This window comes from Saccostrea cucullata, unplaced genomic scaffold (genome assembly GCF_032062105.1).
Source record: "Saccostrea cucullata isolate Sc308-1 unplaced genomic scaffold, CSIRO_AGI_Scuc_v1 ctg4, whole genome shotgun sequence".
Classification (NCBI taxonomy): domain Eukaryota; kingdom Metazoa; phylum Mollusca; class Bivalvia; order Ostreida; family Ostreidae; genus Saccostrea; species Saccostrea cuccullata.
The window spans coordinates 1,517,560-1,539,907 of record NW_026920828.1 but is presented as its reverse complement, the minus strand read 5'-3'; the positions used below and the strand labels follow the sequence as shown (position 1 = coordinate 1,539,907).

Below are 22,348 nucleotides of genomic sequence, written 5' to 3'. Positions count from 1 at the left end.
CTTGGGCTGACTTACTATTGATTTTGTTTACATTACCCTGTACTTCTGACTTGGGCTGACTCACTGTGGACATTGTTTACATTGCAGTGTATTTCTGACTTGGACTGACTTACTATTGACTTTGTTTACATTGCCCTGTATTTTTGACTTGGACTGACTTACTATTGACTTTGTTTACATTGCCCTGTATTTCTGACTTGGACTGACTTAATGTTGTCTTTGTTTACATTGCCCTGTATTTAGGACTAAGACAGACTGACTTACTATTGACTTTGTTTACATTGCCCTGTAATTCTGACTTGGACTGACTTAATATTGACTTTGTTATATTGCCCTGTATTTAGGACTAAGACAGACTGACTTACTATTGACTTTGTTTACATTGCCCTGTACTCCTGACTTGGGCTGACTTACTATTGACTTTGTTATATTGCCCTGTATTCAGGACTTAGACAGACTGACTTACTATTGACTTTGTTTACATTGCCCTGTAATTCTGACTTGGACTGACTTAATATTGACTTTGTTATATTGCCCTGTATTTAGGACTAAGACAGACTGACTTACTATTGACTTTGTTTACATTGCCCTGTAATTCTGACTTGGACTGACTTAATATTGACTTTGTTATATTGCCCTGTATTTAGGACTTAGACAGACTGACTTACTATTGACTTTGTTTACATTGCCCTGTAATTCTGACTTGGACTGACTTAATATTGACTTTGTTATATTGCCCTGTATTTAGGACTTAGACAGACTGACTTACTATTGACTTTGTTTACATTGCCCTGAATTTCAGCCTGTGTAAGTAATTCATCATACACATCATGTTCATATGTCTCAGGGTCCATACTCTGCAAAATATCAAAATGGAAAATTCTGATATAATTTTACTCATTATTTAGGATTTCATCAATGACAAACACTGAAGACATTTTGACATCTGAACAATGTACCTTGTTTCTGGCGATTTCAGCTTTTGATTTTTTGGCCTCATACAGAGTAACTTGGTAATTTTCGGGAATATCCTCAGCCAGATTCACCAACATGGCAGAGGGGTTCCGAAGGGCCTTCATTGTTTCTTCGGAATCCTCATTGTCTATTGCTTCATTTATAGCAATGATGGCTGCATGCACTAAAAGCAGATGGTGGATATTTAATTCTTCATCGCCCTAGATGTAATGCAATTCTTAAGCTCATTTTCTTTTGACAGACGACTTGCTTACAGAATGATTGGTTTGAATAGTGCCGTAACTTATTATTCTGTTTTGCATACAGAATTCTGCCAGAGTTTACCTGACACAAACAAATGATTGTGGTGTAAAAAATCATTCAAAAGAGACATTGTATACATATTTAAAAATCTCAAAATTTATATGACATCAGAGTAATATTCATGCAAAAACTGTAAATATATCATTTTTATAGGACATAGTATCTTCACCACAAGTAAGCTTTGACTGACAAAAGATCCAACAGATTTCTTAGGAGAGGTGATTGTTTACTTTCCTTTGTGTACCTAAGTAATTATCCCCCTTCACTTCAAGGAAACAATACAAATTGCCCTGAGAGTTTCAGATTATCTAGCAATGTAAGGTCCCCCATTCTATCATACTAAAGGGAAGGTGTCACAGAAGAGAAAACATCTTATCTTTGACAAACATTTACACGACCGAGATGAGAAGAGCTGTTAAGTATCATTTATCTACACACAACAAAATTCAATAATCACAGAGCTTTAATCCCTCACTACTTTCTACAAAGTATGAGAATGTGTTTTTCTCTATCATTTACTGTATAAGCAGAATTTTTAGTGAGGATTTAATTTTGGCAATATAAGCGAGGGTGCCAAGATCGCTAAAATTGAATATTGCTAAAAATTAATTGCACTTTATTTGTAATAGTTTCTTTAGTGAGCTTTTTAAAATCGCTAAAATTACATCTCGCTAAAAGTAAGATACCAATTTTAAAGGACAAATCGCTAAATTTGCGTCTCACTAAAATTTCCACTTATAGGGTATTTTAATTGGAATATTCTGTTACGAGTGATTGACTTAATTAGATGATATTATTAACAATTAACAATAACTGTAATTAACTTACATGCTGCATCATCAACTGACATCTACAAAACAAAAATAAATACTACAAATAAGAAATTATTTGAAATCAGATACCCTTATATTGGAAGAATATATGCTAAACACAACTTTATCTTTGAAAAGTTTATGACTCAGACAACACACTTTACACTTGGAAAGGTTATGACCCAGACAACACACTTTACACTTGGTAAGGTTATGACCCAGATCATACACTTAACACTTGGAGAGGTTATGACCCAGACAACACACTTTACACTTGGAAAGGTTATGACCCAGACAACACACTTTACACTTGGTAAGGTTATGACCCAGATCATACACTTAACACTTGGAGAGGTTATGACCCAGACAATACACTTTACACTTGGTAAGGTTATGACCAAGACAATACACTTTACACTTGGAGAGGTTATGACCCAGACAATACACTTTAAACTTGGAGAGGTTATGACCCAGACAATACACTTTACACTTGGAGAGGTTATGACCCAGACAATACACTTTACACTTGGTAAGGTTATGACCCAGATAATACACTTAACACTTGGTAAGGTTATGACCCAGATCATACACTTAACACTTGGAGAGGTTAAGACCCAGACAATACACTTTACACTTGGAGAGGTTATGACCCAGACAATACACTTTACACTTGAAGATGTTATGACCCAGACAATACACTTTACACTTGAAGATGTTATGACCAAGACAATACACTTTACACTCAGAGGTTATGACCCAGATAATACACTTTTTTCCATGGGAGGGGATTCAAATGTAACTAATTCAGTACCTCATTAGCTAAAATTCCTCCAATTTTGCTGAAGGCTGGCATCTGAATTCCATATTTCTCCAGCTCTTGCTTCATAGCACTGATTTCCTCTTCTACAAACAAAAATCAGATTTGTTAAGTCTAGTTCTTACTTTTTTAATCATGAAACTTTTTATAAGTATCAAACTTGTATTAAAACAAAGAAATGGTATCTAATGAATTTACAATTTAAAGGGGTAAGGATATGGAGCCAGGCTTAATTACTGCAAAGAGGTCTTCTCTGACCTGAATTTATAATCTCAAAATTTGTCAGCTAATTTACCTGTAAATTGAACTTTTCCATACAAATCCTCTATCTGTGGAGCTATACCCAGCTTAAAACAATACAGACTGAAAAAAGACGACAAAAAGATCAAAGTATTATTGCATACAATGTAGGCCAGTTGCAGCATTTTAAGCATCAGTTAGTGTCCATTATCATAAGATATGGTACATAATATGTGAATATGTTTGATTCAGCAGATGTGATATAATATGGTTTTTAATTTTTGATGTCTGGGTAAACATTTCATGCTCTGGGGGTAAAAAATTGTTCATGTGTAAATTTTTATTCTTTTTTAATATCTACCTTAATCTATATTGTATAATTTGCAAAATTCGTAGTTTGTTGATGACAATATTTGTGGTCTGGCATAACCACACAAACAAAGAAATGGACAACAATAGCAAATGAATGAAATTGATTGACCCATTTTGTTTTGATTGGTTACCTGAGTGCATGGAGACAGTAGATGACCCTGGGCATATTTTTTCTGTCGTACACATCTGTTGTTTCTGGGTAAAAGATCTTAAAACAAACAGAAATATCAATAAACACAAAGGTACTATCAAACACAATGGCTTTATCAGTCTATGCAAAAAAAGGTATGATAAGAAAGCTCAAAAACATATTTATAACCCGAAGATAATACTGAAAATTTTCTTGGAGAGGATTAAATCATCAACTATGTTTTATAATAAAAGTAAACCAGACAATCATAATACATGGCTGTAAAGAAGAATATTTAACATTGGTACAGCTGTACTGACACATTGAATCCCCCTATAATTTGTTTACGTTTAGATGTGGACCAGACCACCCCCACCCAAGCTAAGCTCCTGCATCTCTAGGTGGGCAGTTGTGCCTAATTTACCTTAATTTTATACACCAAGTCAAATACAACTTCCAGTTTTTTGTGTTTGACAAAAAGTCTATGGAGACTTTGTAATGTTACCCAAAGTATGCAAGAATGGGCACAGAATGGAAAGAAAAACCATTCAACAGAAAAATGTAGAAAATGGCAAGAAGGGATCGATAGATCTATGTACACCTTTCAGGAATGCAATATTTCCTACTATAAATATGGAGAGAATGTGTGAATAATTCATTAGCCTCCTGCGTTGCCTACACTTGTCACTGTGTATTGTTTTGCGTCTTTGAATACATTAAAATTATTTTAGACACCACAATCCACGTCTCGATTTATCACAGCACAACAGAAATCTACTAAATTTAAATTATTTCATATCTGGCAGTTTGAAAGGATCAAAGCAAAAGAATTCAGAATACAACACAAAAATTCATTTTCACGTAAAATCATTTTTAAAGTCCTGGTTTTATTAGGGTTTAATTGCTTCAGCAAATTCACATTCATATGGTTCAGGCCAGACATCAATTCTGACAAATGCTTGGGAAATGTCCCCTAAAATTAAAACCAATTTTCTGGTTGTTTTTTAAATGCATGCCAACAAATATTTATTTTCTGTTTTGCCATATTTGAAGATATATAACTCAACATCCATCCCTCCTCATATCTTCAAAAGAAAAAGTCGTTTGACCATGATTGGACTTCCGTAGACAAGCCTGTGATAGCTTAAAATAGCATTTTGTTTTTGTTTTTAAATCCTTGTCAATTCTTCTTATATAACCAACGATTTTAATAACTGTTTCTATGGACGACTTCATGTACAATACTTTTTTTATGAATCTGCATACTTAAATCCAAGAATACTGAAAGGCTGTTATTTAAACCTGTAAAAATGTGCTTATCTTAACTTCAACTTCTGAACGTATTTCCCGGTGTCTAAGTGAAGATGGGGGGGGGGGGTGGGGAGGAGGCTACAAAATTATATTAAGCAAGACAGAGGACCAAGATGTCAGTACCCGACTGTACGTAGACTGTACGTAGACCTACTTCTAGAAATCTGTCTCTGTAGTTTGATAAGACCTGTTTAATATTTTATCTATATTTTTTTATTTTTCAATACAAACCTGTGGTAACCCCACTTTCTCCATGGCAACAAACCAATGATTGATATTATCTGTGTGCCGGAAATGCAGCCCCCTGGACTGTAAAAAGAATGTACCAAAAACTATATTATCAAAAGTGAGTCATTGTTTAAATATGATCTACTATTTCTTTTGTTACCTAAACAAGGAAATAAATTTTGAAAGGCAACATCAAGCAGTTTACTCTCATAAATTATTTGTGTTTAACTTCTAGCACAAAAAAGAGAACACAAATAATTCATATACCCCATTAAAAATATAGCCTGATGTTTATATACACAAAGGAAAATTTACTCCAATCACATTACGAGACATACAAAGAACCCTGGGATAGGTGTTTACCTGGTATCGAGACTGATCCCGATCGTAGATCTTCTTAAGGGGCACCACCTGAGGGGCCAGAAAGTGCCCCAGTTTTGCCAAGTAGACCCCATTCCTCAGCCCTTGTTCTAACTCAGTGGTTGGTGGGAGCTCCTCATTGATACAGGCCTGTATCCAGCTGTAAAATATAAATACATCAAAAGGTTTCATTTTCAAATATTTCCTTCCGTCCTGGGTTCATCTGCAAAAAATCAATTTCTAGTACGTACATTAAAGATTCAAGTACATCATACATACTGTAAATTCCTAAATATACGCGTGGAATTAATTATCGCATAATTTCGCGAGAAGCACTGTACACGAAATAAAATTACTTGCCATTATTATTATGATGCTGAAATCAATGTAAAATCTCTTGATCAACCATCCCTTCGCGAATAATTATTCTCGCGATTTGCCGTTGAAGAGCCTATTGGCGATAATAAGTACTCGCGAAAAATAAGGAATCTACAGTATTATGTACATTAATTGGCAAATTATGTGAACTATTATATTTTTCTTTAACCTGCTTGAATTCATAAACTGACTTAAAATCAGCTAAATATACCAATAGGTTGGTCCGGGTGATAATAAAATGAACTGATCTAAATGATTATGTTCAGATGAATATATAATTATACAACTAGAGCACATGAATACACCTATATCTGGTATACTTAGAGTTTATACTTAGACCACTGTGTTTCAAATTTCGATGATCTAATTTTCCTAAATGCCTGCTATATAGAAATAACCCAGCCTACTACATTGAATGGTATAAACGTCATAATCCCAATTTCCCTCCGGGCTATTTCAAGTGATTGCTACAAGCTAATTGGATTCATAGTACTATTTCATAGTCTTGTTATGATTGCAGGGATAATACCTCTTCACAATAATAACAAAATTTATCATTATGTCATCGTAACAGTATAAAGTCTGAAACAAAGGGGAAAACAAAACCTAGTTTGGTCGTCAGATGAGATGTCAGTGATGCTACCTACATTCCCCTCCCCCTTCTATCACAGAGATAACATACCAGAGATCATGTAGCACCCAGAAATCAATACAACCTCCAGCCACGACATCCTAACATATTATACAAGATAAAGTCACTGAAATAACTCTAAAAAAAATTTAATGCTAAAAGTTGCACAATTTTCAAAGCAGAAAAAACATGTTTCTAGCCTTTATAAAATAAAGTAGAATTTTAATTAATTTAACAAACTGTTTTCATTTTTTTTTTCAAACTCTAGCATACGCTGTCCTTCTGATATCTGCTGAATTTATTTTTCATTTTAGTATCCTTTTAAAAAGATTTGTTAGAAAAATGAACTAGGAAGCCTCCCTTATTGGGCCTGATGTAATTTCCCACCAAATGGTTCCAAGGTCCAAGATTGTAGTTTTAAGTACTTTGAGAAGTTATATACTGGTTTTTCACTATACTTCAGTTTCAAATTGCATAAAAAAATTGTTTTTCCAAAAATTAAAATTAATAACACTTGCAGTAAGTACTGATAAAAATCTGGGATGATAGGAGTTGTAAGACATTTGCTAGCCATTAATGGACTACTTAACACAATGGTCTAGCTCTTCCAATGTGAGTCATCCAGTCACATTTTACCAAGTTATGCCTTAACAAGCATTAAACATTAACAAACTTGTTATTGTATTAGAGACACCTTGTAAAACTTCACATTTACTAATTCCAAGGTGATCCTCTTATTTGTCTACATTAATTACAAGATAATTACTTTTGGTGGCATTGTTTTTATCAATTTTGTCCTTATACTTCAAGCTACAATGTGTTGTTTTTTTTCTCACCGAGGTTACAATAATGTAAAATATACAATGAAATGACTGATCTGGGAAATTATCCAAACTTTTTGATGCTGAAACAAAATATAATTGTGTTGTTGATCAGTTGATATTGATATGATTCAAAAATCAAAAATGTTCTGAGATCATAATGATTTTTGAGTAATAATAAATTAAAACTCTACAAAAACATTTTTAAAAAATCTTATCTTGGTGGAAAACAGGTACAAAGATCTGCTTTGACCTTGGAATAGGAATAGTCAAGGTCTTATTAGTAATTATTTTCCATCAGCATGATCAGAGAAGTGAAGGCCTAGTAGACTGATCAATTTAAAAAAGTTAACATTTGTTCATAATATTCTGAATAGACTTTGGTTCAAGGTCATCCCGACTCAAGATTCATCAGTCAAAATTAAAGTAATGTAAATCTTGAACATTGGCTGGTAGAGCATTAGTTCAGAATCAATGCTCTGGTTCATAGATCTACCCACCAGGTAAAACGGATGTTCCCTGAGGCAGAAATAGAAACATACCAGCTCAGTTGATCAACAGTTAGAAAGTATATTTACTGTATTTGAAAAAGAAACAAACTTGGATACATGAAGCATTATAATTGTAAATTAAATATTGCAGAGTCTGGCAAACTTAAGTTAGCTATGTATTTTGTAAGAGATAATTGAGGACGAGTTTTCATCAATAATGGTAAACAAACAGTCCCTGCAGCAGTGTTGTATGCATGGTTTATCTAAATCAATACTACTACACAGCAGACTGCATTCTGACAAATTTCTGGCCCACAAGTAACCACACAATGCAATTTCAGCTTTTAAGGGAAAACTCAGGTGTATAGATAGAACGGTATCAACTGATTGAATTCTAGGCCTAACAAACAGATCTGAGATTGGAATTCCACTCTCTATTGTATAAAAGTTACCCCATGTACCTGCTCTTTCATTAAGGAGATACAACATTTTGACACATGTATTAAGTACGTTCCTACAGCTGTTCTACACCTGTAATTAACACACTGAATTTCTACCTGTTAACCTGCCAGGTCAACATTTACATTACATCTTGTTAACTACAGAGGTTTCTGTCTCGGTTTAAAACATGTTTTACAAACTCCCACTATAGTTACCACACACAATCACTAGGGGGGAAAAAACTAAATTGCCTGCGTCTTCAAACAAGCATTAACAAACAAAAGATCAGAAAGACTTAATCCCATTGACAGGCAATTTACACAATTTTCATCTTCTTCAATTCATATCAAATTAAAATTTAAAAAAAATGGACAGTACCGAAGCTCCAAAAATACAACAATCTTTAAATGGACTTCCTTTTAATAATTTGACAACAAACTTCTCCAGACCAAAAACAAGAGGCCCAGGGGCCACATCGCTCACCTGAGCAATTTGCTAGGAAAAAGCACATACCAGATCAGAACTGAAAGTTTACCGAGTTTGGGGGGGGGGGGGGGGGGGGGCTTGAATTTAACCTCCCAGGGGGCCATGATTTGACAAACTAGAATCTACACTACCTGAGGATGATTCCATATAAATATCACTAATCATGGCTTTGAAGTACTTGAAAAGATTTTTCCTATATATTCCTATGTAAAACTTTAATCAGCCATTTTGGCCCCAACCTACCGCCAGGGGTCATGATTTGAACAAACTTGAATCTACACTATCTGAGGATGAATCCACATAAGTTTCATCTTTCCTGGCCCAGTGGTTCTTGAGAAGAAGATTTTTAAAGATTTTTCCTATATATTCCTATGCAAAACTTTGATCGGCCATTTTGGCCCCACCCTAGCCACGGGGGTCATGATTTGAACAAACTTGAATCTACACTACCTGAGGATGATTCCACATGAGTTTCATCTTTCCTGGCCCAGTGGTCCTTGAGAAGAAGATTTTTAAAGATTTTTCCTATATATTCCTATGTAAAACTTTGATCGGCCATTTTGGCCCCACCCTACCCCCGGGGGTCATGATTTGAACAAATTTGAAAACATGAGTTTCATCTTTCCTGGCCCAGTGGTTCTTGAGAAGAAGAAAAGATTTTTCCTATATATTTCTATGTAAAACTTTGATCGGCCATTTTGGCCCCACCCTAGCCCCGGGGGTCATGATTTGAACAAACTTGAATCTACACTACCTGAGGATGATTCCACATGAGTTTAATCTTTCCTGGCCCAGTGGTTCTTGAGAAGAAGATTTTTTAAAAATGCCATTAATTTTTTTCTAATTCATAATTATCTCCCCTTGGAAAAGGGCGTGGCCCTTCATTCGAACAAACTTGAATCCCCTTTACCCAAGGATACTTTGTAGCAAGTTTGGTTGAAATTGGCCCAGTGGTTCTTGAGAAGAAGATGAAAACGTGAAAAGTTTACAACGACGACGATGACAACGACAACGACGACAACAGACAATGGACAAATTTTGATCAGAAAAGCTCACTTGAGCCTTTGGCTCAGGTGAGCTAAAAACTACTGGCCTTGAAAACAAAGAATGACTGCACTTAAACTATGAGAGTTGGATCCCGATGTTTTGCGCAAAATGAAATTCCAAAATTCATTAAATTTATGTTTTATAGGTATTAAACAACATCTTAAGAGCAGGTTTTGGTATATTATTTTACATGAAAGTATTAAACAATGCCGAGCGACACTAGCTTTTGAGACGATGGTCTAACAGTTTTGTCTCATTTCTATTGTTATTCATATGCATACCGGTTTTCAACGACTTTGTTTACATCAAGCCGCAACTTGGCCATTTTTCTTATTTGCACAGAATGTGTATTTTAACTAAAACTTATACATATCCAAAGGACAATGTTGGCCAAGTTGCGGCTCACAAACTAGGGTCGAGATAGCACTAAATTAACCGGTCACCGAGCATCAGCGATTGATATTATAATCACCTTACTCACATGACATTCTGCTGTTCGATACGCTTACGCTTTCATTGAAAATTTCATTGTGTTGAAGTCTCTGTTGTGACAGTATGTATCGTACTTCCAACTTCAAACTATGGGAGATCTTTGCGCAAATTTTAATAGGGTTTGAAGATAATATGTCTCTTATCTAACTTTATGCTTTCCATTAGGGGTGTTTTGAAAGAATTCTGGTATTAACAGTGTCATTAGTAAGTACATGTATAGGCTTATGTCGCCTCTGTATTATGGTCTGCAGAGCGAGACATCTACCCCATCCCTTAACATTAGAACCACTTAATAATTGTGCATCATAAAATCAACAGGATCTCTCTCTTCTCCATTTAAATTCTTTGTGCGAAAAAATCACATGTGCTAATGTTTACATTCCACAACCATGCGGTTTAAATCTCTCCGCCTATTTGCGGATACCTTAAATTCGAAAGTGGTCCCCTTCAATTTTCCGGAATTTAAGGCTTTCACGTGTTCTTTTCAATTACATTTTCTGTAATTATAGAAATATGTATGACAAAAATTCTAGAACTAAATATCAAAAGCATATGCTTGCACATTAATCGTAGCTTAAATTAGTGATATATTGTAATGTTAAGCTTATAATGGGTAGCCGAAAAGGTTCCAAATGACGTACTTAAGTGCAGTCATTCTTTCAACAAACAAGAGGCATACACTTCACCTAGACAAGACTTTCATCTAGGCCAAACACTACACCTAGACAAGACATTCATCTAGACCAAACACTTCAACTAGACAAGACATTCATCTAGACCAAACAATACACCTAGTCAAGACATTCATCTAAACTAAACACTACACCTAGACAAGATATTCATCTAGACCAAACACTACAACTAGACAAGACTTTCATCTAGACCAAACACTACACCTAGACAAGATATTCATCTGGACTAAACATAACACCTAGACAAGATATTCATCTAGACCAAACACTACACCTAGACCAAACATGACACCTAGACAAGACATCCATCTAGATCAAACACTACACCTAGACAAGAAATCCATCTAGACCAAACACTACACCTAGACAAGACATTCATCTAGGCCAAACACTACACCTAGACAAGACATTCTTCTAGACCAAACACTACACCTAGACAAGACATTCATCTAGACCAAACACTACACCTAGACAAGACATTCATCTAGACCAAACACTACACCTAGACAAGACATTCATCTAGACCATACACTACACCTAGACAAGAAATCCATCTAGACCAAACACTACACTTAGACAAGACATTCATCTAGACCAAACACTACACCTAGACAAGATATTCCTCTGGACTTACACCTAAACATCTAAATACACTACACCTAGACAAGGAATTCATGTAGACCAAACACTACACCTAGACAAGACATTCATCTAGGCCAAACACTACACCTAGACAAGACATTCTTCTAAACTAAACATGACACCTAGACAAGACATTCATCTAGACCATACACTACACCTAGACAAGATATTCATCTAGACCAAACACTACACCTAGACAAAACATTCATCTAGACCATACACTACACTTAGACATGACTTTTATCTCAACCATATACTACACCTAGACAAGACATTCATCTAGACCAAATACTACACCTAGACAAGATATTCCTCTGGACTAAACACTACACCTAGACAAGATATTCATCTAGACCAAACACTACACCTAGACAAGACATTCATCTAGACCAAACACTACACCTGGACAAGAAATTCATCTACACCAAACACTACACCTGGACAAGATATTCATTTAAACAAAACACTACACCTGGACAAGACATTCATCTAGACCAAACACTACACCTAGACAAGACATTCATCTAGACCAAACACTACACCTAGACAAGACATTCATCTAGACCAAACACTACACCTAGACAAGATATTCATTTAAACAAAACACTACACCTAGACAAGACATTCATCTAGACCAAACACTACACCTAGACAAGATATTCATTTAAACAAAACACTACACCTAGACAAGACATTCATCTAGACCAAACACTACACCTACACAAGACATTCATCTAGACCAAATACTACATCTACACAAGACAATCATCTAGACCAACCACTACACCTAGACAAGACATTCATCTACACCAAACACTTCACATAGACAAGACATGAATCTAGACCATACAGTGAAGACATTCATCTAGACCAACCACTACACCTAGAAAGATATTCATGTAGACCAAACACTACACCTGGAAAAGACATTCATCTAGACTAACCACTACACCTAGACATGATATTCATTTAAACAAAACACTACACCTGGACAAGACATTCATTTAGGTCAAACACTACACCTAGACAAGACATTCATATAGACCAACCACTTCACCTAAAAAGATATTCATGTAGACTAAACACTACACCTGGACAAGACATTCATCTAGACCAACCACTACACCTAGACAAGACATTCATCTAGACCAAATACTACATCTGGACAAGACATTCATCTACACCACTATACCTAGACAAGACATTCATCTAGACAAGACATTCATCTAGACCATTATACCTAGACAAGGAATTCATGTAAGCCAAACATTACACCAGACAAGGAACCAAAAAACAAACATCCTCAATGAACACAACCACAAACTTTCCAAAAACCAATCCAAGAAATTCATACTCAAACGCCAATATCATCGATCATACCTTATTCTAAGGCCAGCATTTTTTTATTTTTAGGTTTACGAACATCAGAATTGTGGCCCCATCTTCCCTTGGTGGTTAGGAAATAAAAAAAAAATAAAATTATATTTTGGATACATTATCGACTTTTCTACATTAATTTTTGCTTCTTTTTTTATGCTCTCCTAACAGGCTTCTTACCACTGGACACATAAAGGTTACAAAGGGGAAAATACAACCTTTAATTGTTTATTTCATCATCTACCAGTTGGGGGCAGTGATATAAATCTTTTGATGTTGGACAAAATACAGATTTTTTTTTTTTAAAAATCAATTTTTTAAATCTCTTTTAATATATTTTCATTTTTGTTTTTAATGTGTGTTAGGTAGAAAATATTCTAAAATATTAATATACTCGAGGCCTATAAAAGTAATAATTCCTTTCATAAAACAGACAGGGAGTATTCCAAAGGAGTATTGAGGAGTAGGGTGGAATTTTTTTCAATTAAGTGTAAAATAATTTTTCTGGCCGCCATAAACGATACTATATGCCTGTATATATTTGTATATTCTTGTTTTTAAATAGTTGAAATATTTTATTTCTTTAGGATATTGTTTATTTCTTCCTCAAATGGACTTAACTTCTCCCATAGTTTTATTCATTACATCTGATGATGATTTCACATGAGTTTCATCTTTCCTTTTCTTGAAGAAAAAGATTTTTAAAGATTTTTCTATATAGCTATGACAAAACCTAAACAATCTCTCTGACAATAGCTACCATGGGCAGTTTTAAACCAACTGGGATGAAAATAATTTAGGATGATTACATGAGTTACTTTTGAACAGTGGTTCTTGATACAAGATTATTGAAAAATGTCACTTTTTTCAACAAAGTCGTCAGCATTTTATTGTTCTCTTTGAAAAGGGCTTGGCCCTTTTGAATGGCACCCCTTCACCTAATATTTACTTTGTGGCAAGTTTGGTGCTGCTATGGATTGACACCATTTAAAACCGAGAAGAAGATGAAAATGTGAAATCAGTTTACGCCGACGACAAATTTGACATCGACGACGAAAAAATTCTGGACAAATTTTTTTCCTGAAAATTCAAAATCTTGAGCGGCGGGTTTGTAAACCTAAAAATAAAAAAATGCAGGCCTAATGAATGAAATGTTTTACAAAAAGGGTAAAAATGAAATAAAAGTTAATGGCATCTTTGATTTACAAACTATGTAGAACAAATAGTTGGTAGGTAAAAAAACGATGCATCATGGCCTATTAATTTTGTCTATCAATAACAAGACAATATGATACATCAAATTGTTATGAGCAGCATGATGGGCAAGCATCTGATATCTAATAAAAACCAAGGAAGTATTTACTAAGTACAAAGAAAAATTGACTGGGAACTAAAGGTTTTCATAATGGATTGAACTCATGACAGTGGACTTTTCCATCCTTTGCCATTTGTTTAACCATAAGAACTACATGTGTGAGTGCTAGGTCTGATGACAAAGCTTGTGTATATAATACAATAAATACAGTCATGTATTATCAGGAGGTCCAGCAGGATGTCAACTTCCTGCTAACCCTCTCACTTCCTGTTGCCAATCTGCAGCATAAGGAGTAACTTTTTTCTTCTATGTCTGATTCATATACTTCTTAACTGCGTAATAATTCCTCGTAAACAAAAGCCCCAATTATTTATACACATAGGGTGAATGACTTTGACTATAAAAGGTGCACTGCATATGGTAATCTTAAGATTAAATGGCCATTTACAAAATGTATAGAATTGACCGAAGCAGTAGATTTGATATGGCTTATCATTTGTATGCATTAACATACAGCCCGTGTTTCCCTATTGACATACTGCATTTACTTTCAATTCAATGGCTCCCACAATAAAGTTTTAAACATGGAAATGAGCTCATTGACATTTGCATTATTTTCACTGTTTCTAGATTGCATATCATGTATTTGGATAATTGAATCCTGTCAAGATGCAAAATGATATTTTCAAGATCAAATTATTTAGAGGTAAAAATGTTTTACAGACAACTTAAAAAAGTCAAGATAACTAATTTTTTGTCTTCTTTTTACAATCCTTGTTCAGTTAGATGAGTTTATCCATATATAATCATGTCAATATTTGGGCATTAAAATCACCTTATAACGAATTCCCTCATTGATAGTCTAAAGAAATAGCCTTAGGAGCTGTTACCTGTATATGTATGTGAATGCTTCGTTGACTTCGGACGTCTCAATAAATGTTATGTGAAGCTTTTAAACTCTTTTTAAAAAATGTTGTGATCCAATAATAAAACCACAGAGCTTACATGTATAGTATCCCCTTCCTAAATTAGACTTCAAAATATTAGTTTACTTTGAATCTTGTCTGAATCATTTATTGTTGTTTTCTAGTGGACTGGGTTACCTTTGTAAGAGATGTGAGAGATGTGAGATGGCAAAACAGGAAAACATATCCTATTACTAGCCCCTCTAACCTATGTATCTCCAATACCTTTATAAATCATATGTGTGTGTATCCTGTCTTCACATTATAATTTACTAATAGAAGATATATTGTTTCTGGTCAGACAACACAGAGTAGACAACAAGTCCTCCATCACACCCAGAGGTGGGGCCACATTAAAAATATTGTTTGATGTACTCCGACCCAAATTTTTCAAGGTGGGTATTTTTTTTTATATTCTCCATCTCTAATTATAACCATAGGTTCCTCCACTAGACTGAAAATAGGAATAAAGGTGTACATTGTCAACTAAATGGGGAGACAAACTAAAAGTGAACAACTAAATGGAGGGGGGCAAACTAGACATGTATGACTAAATGGAGGGACTGTGAATCTAGAACAGCACAAGATCAGTTTATCTGATAATTCCAACTACTCTCTTTTTAAAGGTTATGCTTAAGGCATATTCTATCTATCAAATACAAAAAAGCTTTCAATTTTTTTTATAGCCCTTGATTGATATAAAACACAAACCACCAAGGAAAAGGCCTGCTTAAGAAACAAATTTCTGAAAGTTAATTTTGGGAACCTTGTTATTTTGTGATGTCAGAAGTGTAGAGGCTACAGGTGACCTATTAGTAAATACACAGAACTTGTTAATTATTAATCATGCCAATCTAGCGGATTAACACAGTATTACTCGGAACCACAATGTAAGCCCTCAGGGAAATATTGGTTTCACCAAAAATATCTCATTCTAAATATGGACGACCCTGCCAATAAGTTTCATCTCTCTTCACTTTTATATATCTTCACATTGTACAAGAATGACAGATATTATGCAGTCTATTCATTTTGCGACCTAGGTTGTAAGGAAAAAAATAAACCTTTTCACCTAAATGCTACAACATAAAAACCTGTTATCACATGTAATTTACAATAAATATAAGCGATACACACAACATTCAATTTAGATTCAACATTCTTTTAAATTAAAATATTTTTTTGTTTTTCTTTTTTCTTTTAAACACAGAAAATTTGGAAACTTCATTCATCAAAATATTTGTCAAAATGGATGTTTGATAAATGGCTAGTGATTGAGTAGAATGAGTTATCCACTCAAAAACTGATTAAATGGCCTCCAGGAAAACTTAACCATCAACCTTCATTGCACAGTTGGTATGGGCTAGTTCACTTGCAGTAGTCTGAAAGAAAAACTGCACATTCTTTTTTGATTTTTATATTCAATACAGAAAACACTAACTTGCATATATAAATTTTATGTACAGTGTAGTTGCAGTTTTACTTACTAAAAATTATGTCATTACATAATGTATTTGACAGTGATTTTGTTTCATTAAAATTAAAACAAAACTGCAGCAGCAGAATTTTTTCTTTAAATTCAAGTTCATCTAAAAATCACATGATATGCCTGTCAGAAATATAATTCATAGTAAATAACTTCAGAGTCATGATGCATCATGTTAGAAGATACATCAACTGACACGGTTTGATGATTCTAACATCTAACACTGTGTAAGATTAAAACAGGACATGATTTGACTATGTGAAACTACAGTAGTTCAAAATGAGGTCACATTGACCTACTTTTGTGTTGTGCCATAGTACCCTGGACACACTGTGCAAGAAATGTTATAGAAATGATTTGACTATGCTAGCAATAAAATTCCAAAAGTATGTCACTGTGGCTTGGGCTTATACTAGTATAATTGGTATCTTCCACCAAGATGCATTACTTCATGAACAAGGTCTAATGAATCTTGACCAAACAGATTGAAATAAGAAAGAGTAACCAGAATGGACAGAAAGAAAAGTCTATCAGAATAAAAATAAAAATTTACCCACAGATAGACAGACAGGTGACTCATAACACTCTACCACTGCATATTGTGTTATGCACATTGACTGACAAATAAAAACCTTGTAAATAACTAAATTTGACAGAAACTTCATCAAAACCCATTGAGATGCCTTAAATGTTTCAATGAAGTTGGATAGGTCAGAAATGAAATAAATACACCCAAATAAATACAGAATAGACTTCCTTGATGCCCTTGTGATATAAACCCACATCATATCAATGTTTATATTTCATGAGAAATTTGAATCACAATTGTATATGATTATATGTCAACTTTACCTTGCCTACATGCAAAGGTAGTGTGAATTAAAAATTTTTTAATCTTTTCTAAATGAAGAAATTGAATCAGTTTTTAGGATAATCTTTTTAAAACTTGTAGGAACATTGTAGTTTAGTTCCTTTTTGATATATTTAATATTTTAGCTCCAATACATGAAATAATGTATATAATGTCTCTATGATACATACACTTTGGCCTCTTCCAAGTGACACAGGTATTCATACGCCACATTCTGCTTCCTCTGCTCGTCCATTTCATCAGCAGTCATGTGGGACCTCCCATCAGCTGTAAAGGTCAAGGTTACGATTAGGAGGTCAGGGTCACATCACAATCAACATTACATTCCCATCTTTACAGAATGGAATTTAAAACTGGAGTTTGATATTTGAAAAAAGTATCGTAAAAGAAAGATTAAGATATGGATACAGAGTAGAACACATTTGTACAAAACAATACTTATCAATTTAATAAACATTAAATATTAATTTATGTAGAATTCTGAACCCAATCACTGAATTATTAGAAATGATTTTAAAAATTCTTATACTATAGGCATTATACTATGGGATGTTTTGTGAATAGGTACACACAAAGCTTAATACAGAAAGTCAGAAATCTGGAATGACCTGACCTTCTTTATTTAAGGAATCACTGTCTAGTTAGGAGGGTATGTCAGGGCATCAACAATAGTGGGAAACATGGGATAATTTGCATAACGGGCGAAGCCCGTTATGCTTAAATTATCCCATGTTTCCCACTATTGTTGATGTCCCTGACATACCCTCCTAACTAGACAGTGATTCCTTATATTTCCATTTCATTGTGAAATAAAATTGTAGATTTAGACTTTAAAAATGTAGATAAATAGATTTAAATCACATGATGACTTCCATGCCAATTTCAATAGTCCTCGCTAACCGACGTCAAACACAAAGGCAGCCGCACGAGATTTACATGCATATTTGGCCTCCTTAGCGTCAGACACAGAGACAGATGCGCACGAGAATTGCATGCGTATTAGGCCTCCTTAGCTCCCGACCTATCGACCTGCCTAATTTACATTCCGGCAGAATTATCAAGAAATAAGCTACCCCTAACTTTCAAAGAGTTATCACAGAGAAAAAAATTAGAAATGGAAATATTAATAAATAAACAAAATTTTAAAAGCTTAAAAAGGAAGTGATTGAACCTTTTTTTTCTATATTAAAATAAAACCTATATATAGATGTATGTTTGAGTGTGTGTGTATTTTTCAAAGACCAAGATAGTTTTCTCAAGATACTGCTAAATCATACGCGAGATTTCCTGTCACAATCCTCCGACAAATCAGAGTCTCATCATCACTTCCTGATTTTTATATCCATTCTCACTTAACAAGATCTGAGAGCTTAAATTTAGATGAATAATGTATGTACTGTAGACAAACTGTCCCTTGTGCATGTTGTGTATGACCATCCTTGATGAATACATGAATATAGAGAAATCAAAGATTATCTCCATTAATCTACATCTTGAAAGGAAATAATAACTTTTGAAAAATATTGCATTAGATAACGAAGCACACAAGTTGAGCAACAACATGGTGCAAACAAAATTTTGTTTTTTAGTACTTCAAACTTAAAAATAGCAAAGTCAATCAGAGAGGGAAGATTTCAACAGTCAAGGTCAGGGGAAAAGAAGACATAAAATTAAAATAAATATTAACATTTAATTTATTCTCAAATCCAGAATAGTTGCCCACAGTGGCACAGTGGTTAGAGCCTCAGCAAGTCGCAGAGTAAGAAGTTGATCCTTACGTCACAGATTTGAATCCTATTGTGGGACGTGGAGAGGGGTCCTTCGGATGAGACCATATAAACTGATGTCCCGTGTCGCAGTAGGTGCTGTCACAAAAAAAATCGATCCTCCCTGCTCAATGGCAGTAAGTACTGAGTTCAAGACAAAATTTGCACCTCTCCACTGTCAATTGGTGGCATCTCCATTATGAATGACAAATTCTCAAGAGGAACGTTAAACAACATACAAACATATCCAGAATAAAAGATTTTGCACATCTTTTATGATACAATCAGTCAACCTAAGTGATTTCATTAGTATTTTTGAGGTACCAACCCTGTTCTAAAGATAGGTCACCTTCTTGGAACATGTCATATTAACAGACAAAACGAATGCCAATCTGAACCTTTTCAGCTAGCAAAGTTGTTCTTAAGACCCGGGGAATTTCTAAGCAGCCTATCAAGACATAATCCATGGGTTTTTCTAGTATTGCTCACTCAAACACATTTTGGGAAAGGAACCTTAGACACCCTTCTTACTTTCTTAATGTCCCATTTGCTTCATGGTTAATATTGACAACCCTGTGCTAGTACTAGACCTGTAAAAAGTCATTTATTGAGTTGGAATTTCCAGAAATTGAAAATCGAGATCTTACAGAAGACAACCTTTTTAGTACTTACTTTATCCAAACCAGCAGCACTGTACCACAGATTTACCATCTATCAGAGGTCCAAAGGATAGGCTTCTTATCTACTTTATCTACCCCATAGATTTACCACCCATTGGAGGTCTAGACATTTCTTACTATAGCCACTGTCTACCAACCCCCGTGTACATGATGTCTACTCACCCAACGTCAGTGTACATGATGTCTACTCACCCAACGTCAGTGTACATGATGTCTACTCACCCAACGTCAGTGTACATGATGTCTACTCACCCAACGTCAGTGTACATGATGTCTACTCACCCAACGTCAGTGTACATGATGTCTACTCACCCAACCCCAGTGTACATGATGTATTTAGGCAGTGTTTACCCACCCAATCCCAGTGGACATGATGTCTACCCACCCAACCCCAGTGTACATGATGTATTTATAGGCATCAACTACCCACCCCACCCCAGAGTACATGATGTCTACCCATCCCACCCCAGTGTACATGATATCTACCCATCCCACCCCAGTGTACATGATGTCTACCCACCCCACCCCAGTGTACATGATGTCTACCCACCTCACCCCAGTGTACATGATGTATTTATAGGCACTGTCTACTCTGAATACGGACAAAACATCATGCTGATTGATACATTTATAGGAGTAATGTAACTGATGCAGACTGGAATACTAACAGGGGACGGGTTTAGATTGGTTTGTAGTAAGGCGTACTACGGATGTGACCACTTCAGCTATGAGACTGATATTTTGTACTTTGGTCATGTATTGAGCTTAGTCACCGACATTATAGGAACATGTTTAACAGTTTTCACAGTATAATTTTTTGCTTTGTAACTGTTCAGTATACAGCTTGTCTGGACGTATTGTAACACTGCATATTAATGAACTAGACTGTACTCAGTGACAAGTACATTAATCCATTGTTATGTGTTCTATTCTAATGAAACCTGAACTCATGAATACTGTGAACAATTTATATTTTACACATCATTTAAATGCTACAGATTGCTATCTGGTGGTCAGTCAGAATTTATAATTAGGTCAAAGTCTTTAGCATGTTTAGATGATAGACATAAGCTCTTCTGAACGCTGAGCAGAAGACATGGTCGAGCTGAAAACTTTAAAACAGTAATACAGAACCTAGCCTCATCAGGATCAAGGGGTGCATGGACATACTTACCATGCTTACTTTGATCAATCCATATTTTTCAAGACAATATAAAATTTTACTTTAAGGAAAATGAGCTTTCAAATTGGATTGATTCTTCTCTCAGAAGAAAATATTACCAAAAAAAGAATTGAATGCAATTTAATTGTTTAAGTGACCCTCTCAGATATGTTGCTCACAAAAATGGTTCCAAAGCTGGCAATATTTGTAAGGGATGGTCTACAGATTTTTTTGTTTATTCTATTTTAAATATTCAGTTTACAAGTAAGTATAGAAATGCACAATCGCAATAATGCAAGCACTGTTAGGACTATAAAATTTCCTAGTTTTCAAATTGAAAGGGGGGGGGACTTAGGAGGACTGAGTTGGTATAGACCATTGCAAATTTATATGCACCTTTCCCTTTGCCCCTTCACATCTCTCTAATAATGATGTTTAGTTTATAGAAAAGGGATTATTTCACAACATATTTAATATTCCACACCAAATGCATACAACCATAGCTAAATCAAACAATATTTACATATTAATTATCTATCGCATTACCAGGATGTTAATTAGGTAAAGGATATGTCATCAAACTACTGCGGTGTGTATCGAAACTAACAGGATGGTCAATAACACCATAGATTGTCCAAATATTGTATACTGATCAAATGACAACTTGTAACTCATACATACAGATTGAGAAATTAATAAATAAAAATAAAAATTACCACGGGAAGAGCGCTTTGATGACGTGCCGTTGTTTGAATCCATTTTCAAATTGGTACTAAAACGATCCAATGACGTTATATTCCTAAAAATCACAAAATCATTTTTCTTGTGACATTTACACTTTCATCATAACACACATGTCAACATAAACTGCTAAAACACTTCCTCAAAATTTCCTGTGCCTCTCTTGAAGTGCGTAAACTTTAAAAAGATTTAACTCAGTCGGTAACAATAATTCCATTGCCACACATTAATAAGATTTTTAATTTTTCTTCCTTTAAAATCCCTACGACTTTTTAGGGCACCTGTTTGCAAGTTGAACGAGGCGCGATCGACTGCT

General features: G+C 34.7%; 1 protein-coding gene across 4 annotated transcripts in view; it reads right to left on the bottom strand.

The window, feature by feature from the left end:
• Positions 1–22,348, bottom strand: part of LOC134258446 (ras GTPase-activating-like protein IQGAP1) — an 80,393-nt gene that overhangs the window by 27,290 nt on the left and 30,755 nt on the right. For 2 of the 4 annotated variants that reach the window (XM_062741002.1, XM_062741003.1), the window contains exons 1-10: positions 22,008–22,337; positions 17,854–17,950; positions 5,552–5,708; positions 5,192–5,269; positions 3,651–3,727; positions 3,203–3,270; positions 2,902–2,993; positions 2,107–2,128; positions 960–1,138; positions 770–857 (exon numbers count right to left, since the gene is read on the bottom strand). In XM_062741002.1, the coding sequence (XP_062596986.1) occupies positions 770–857; positions 960–1,138; positions 2,107–2,128; positions 2,902–2,993; positions 3,203–3,270; positions 3,651–3,727; positions 5,192–5,269; positions 5,552–5,708; positions 17,854–17,950; positions 22,008–22,050 (901 nt within the window). In that variant the 5' untranslated portion in view covers positions 22,051–22,337. Of the gene's footprint in view, positions 1–113; positions 141–162; positions 196–769; positions 858–959; positions 1,139–2,106; positions 2,129–2,901; positions 2,994–3,202; positions 3,271–3,650; positions 3,728–5,191; positions 5,270–5,551; positions 5,709–17,853; positions 17,951–22,007; positions 22,338–22,348 lie in introns of those variants that run through there. The other 2 variants (XM_062741004.1, XM_062741006.1) reach the window with 2 other exon arrangements.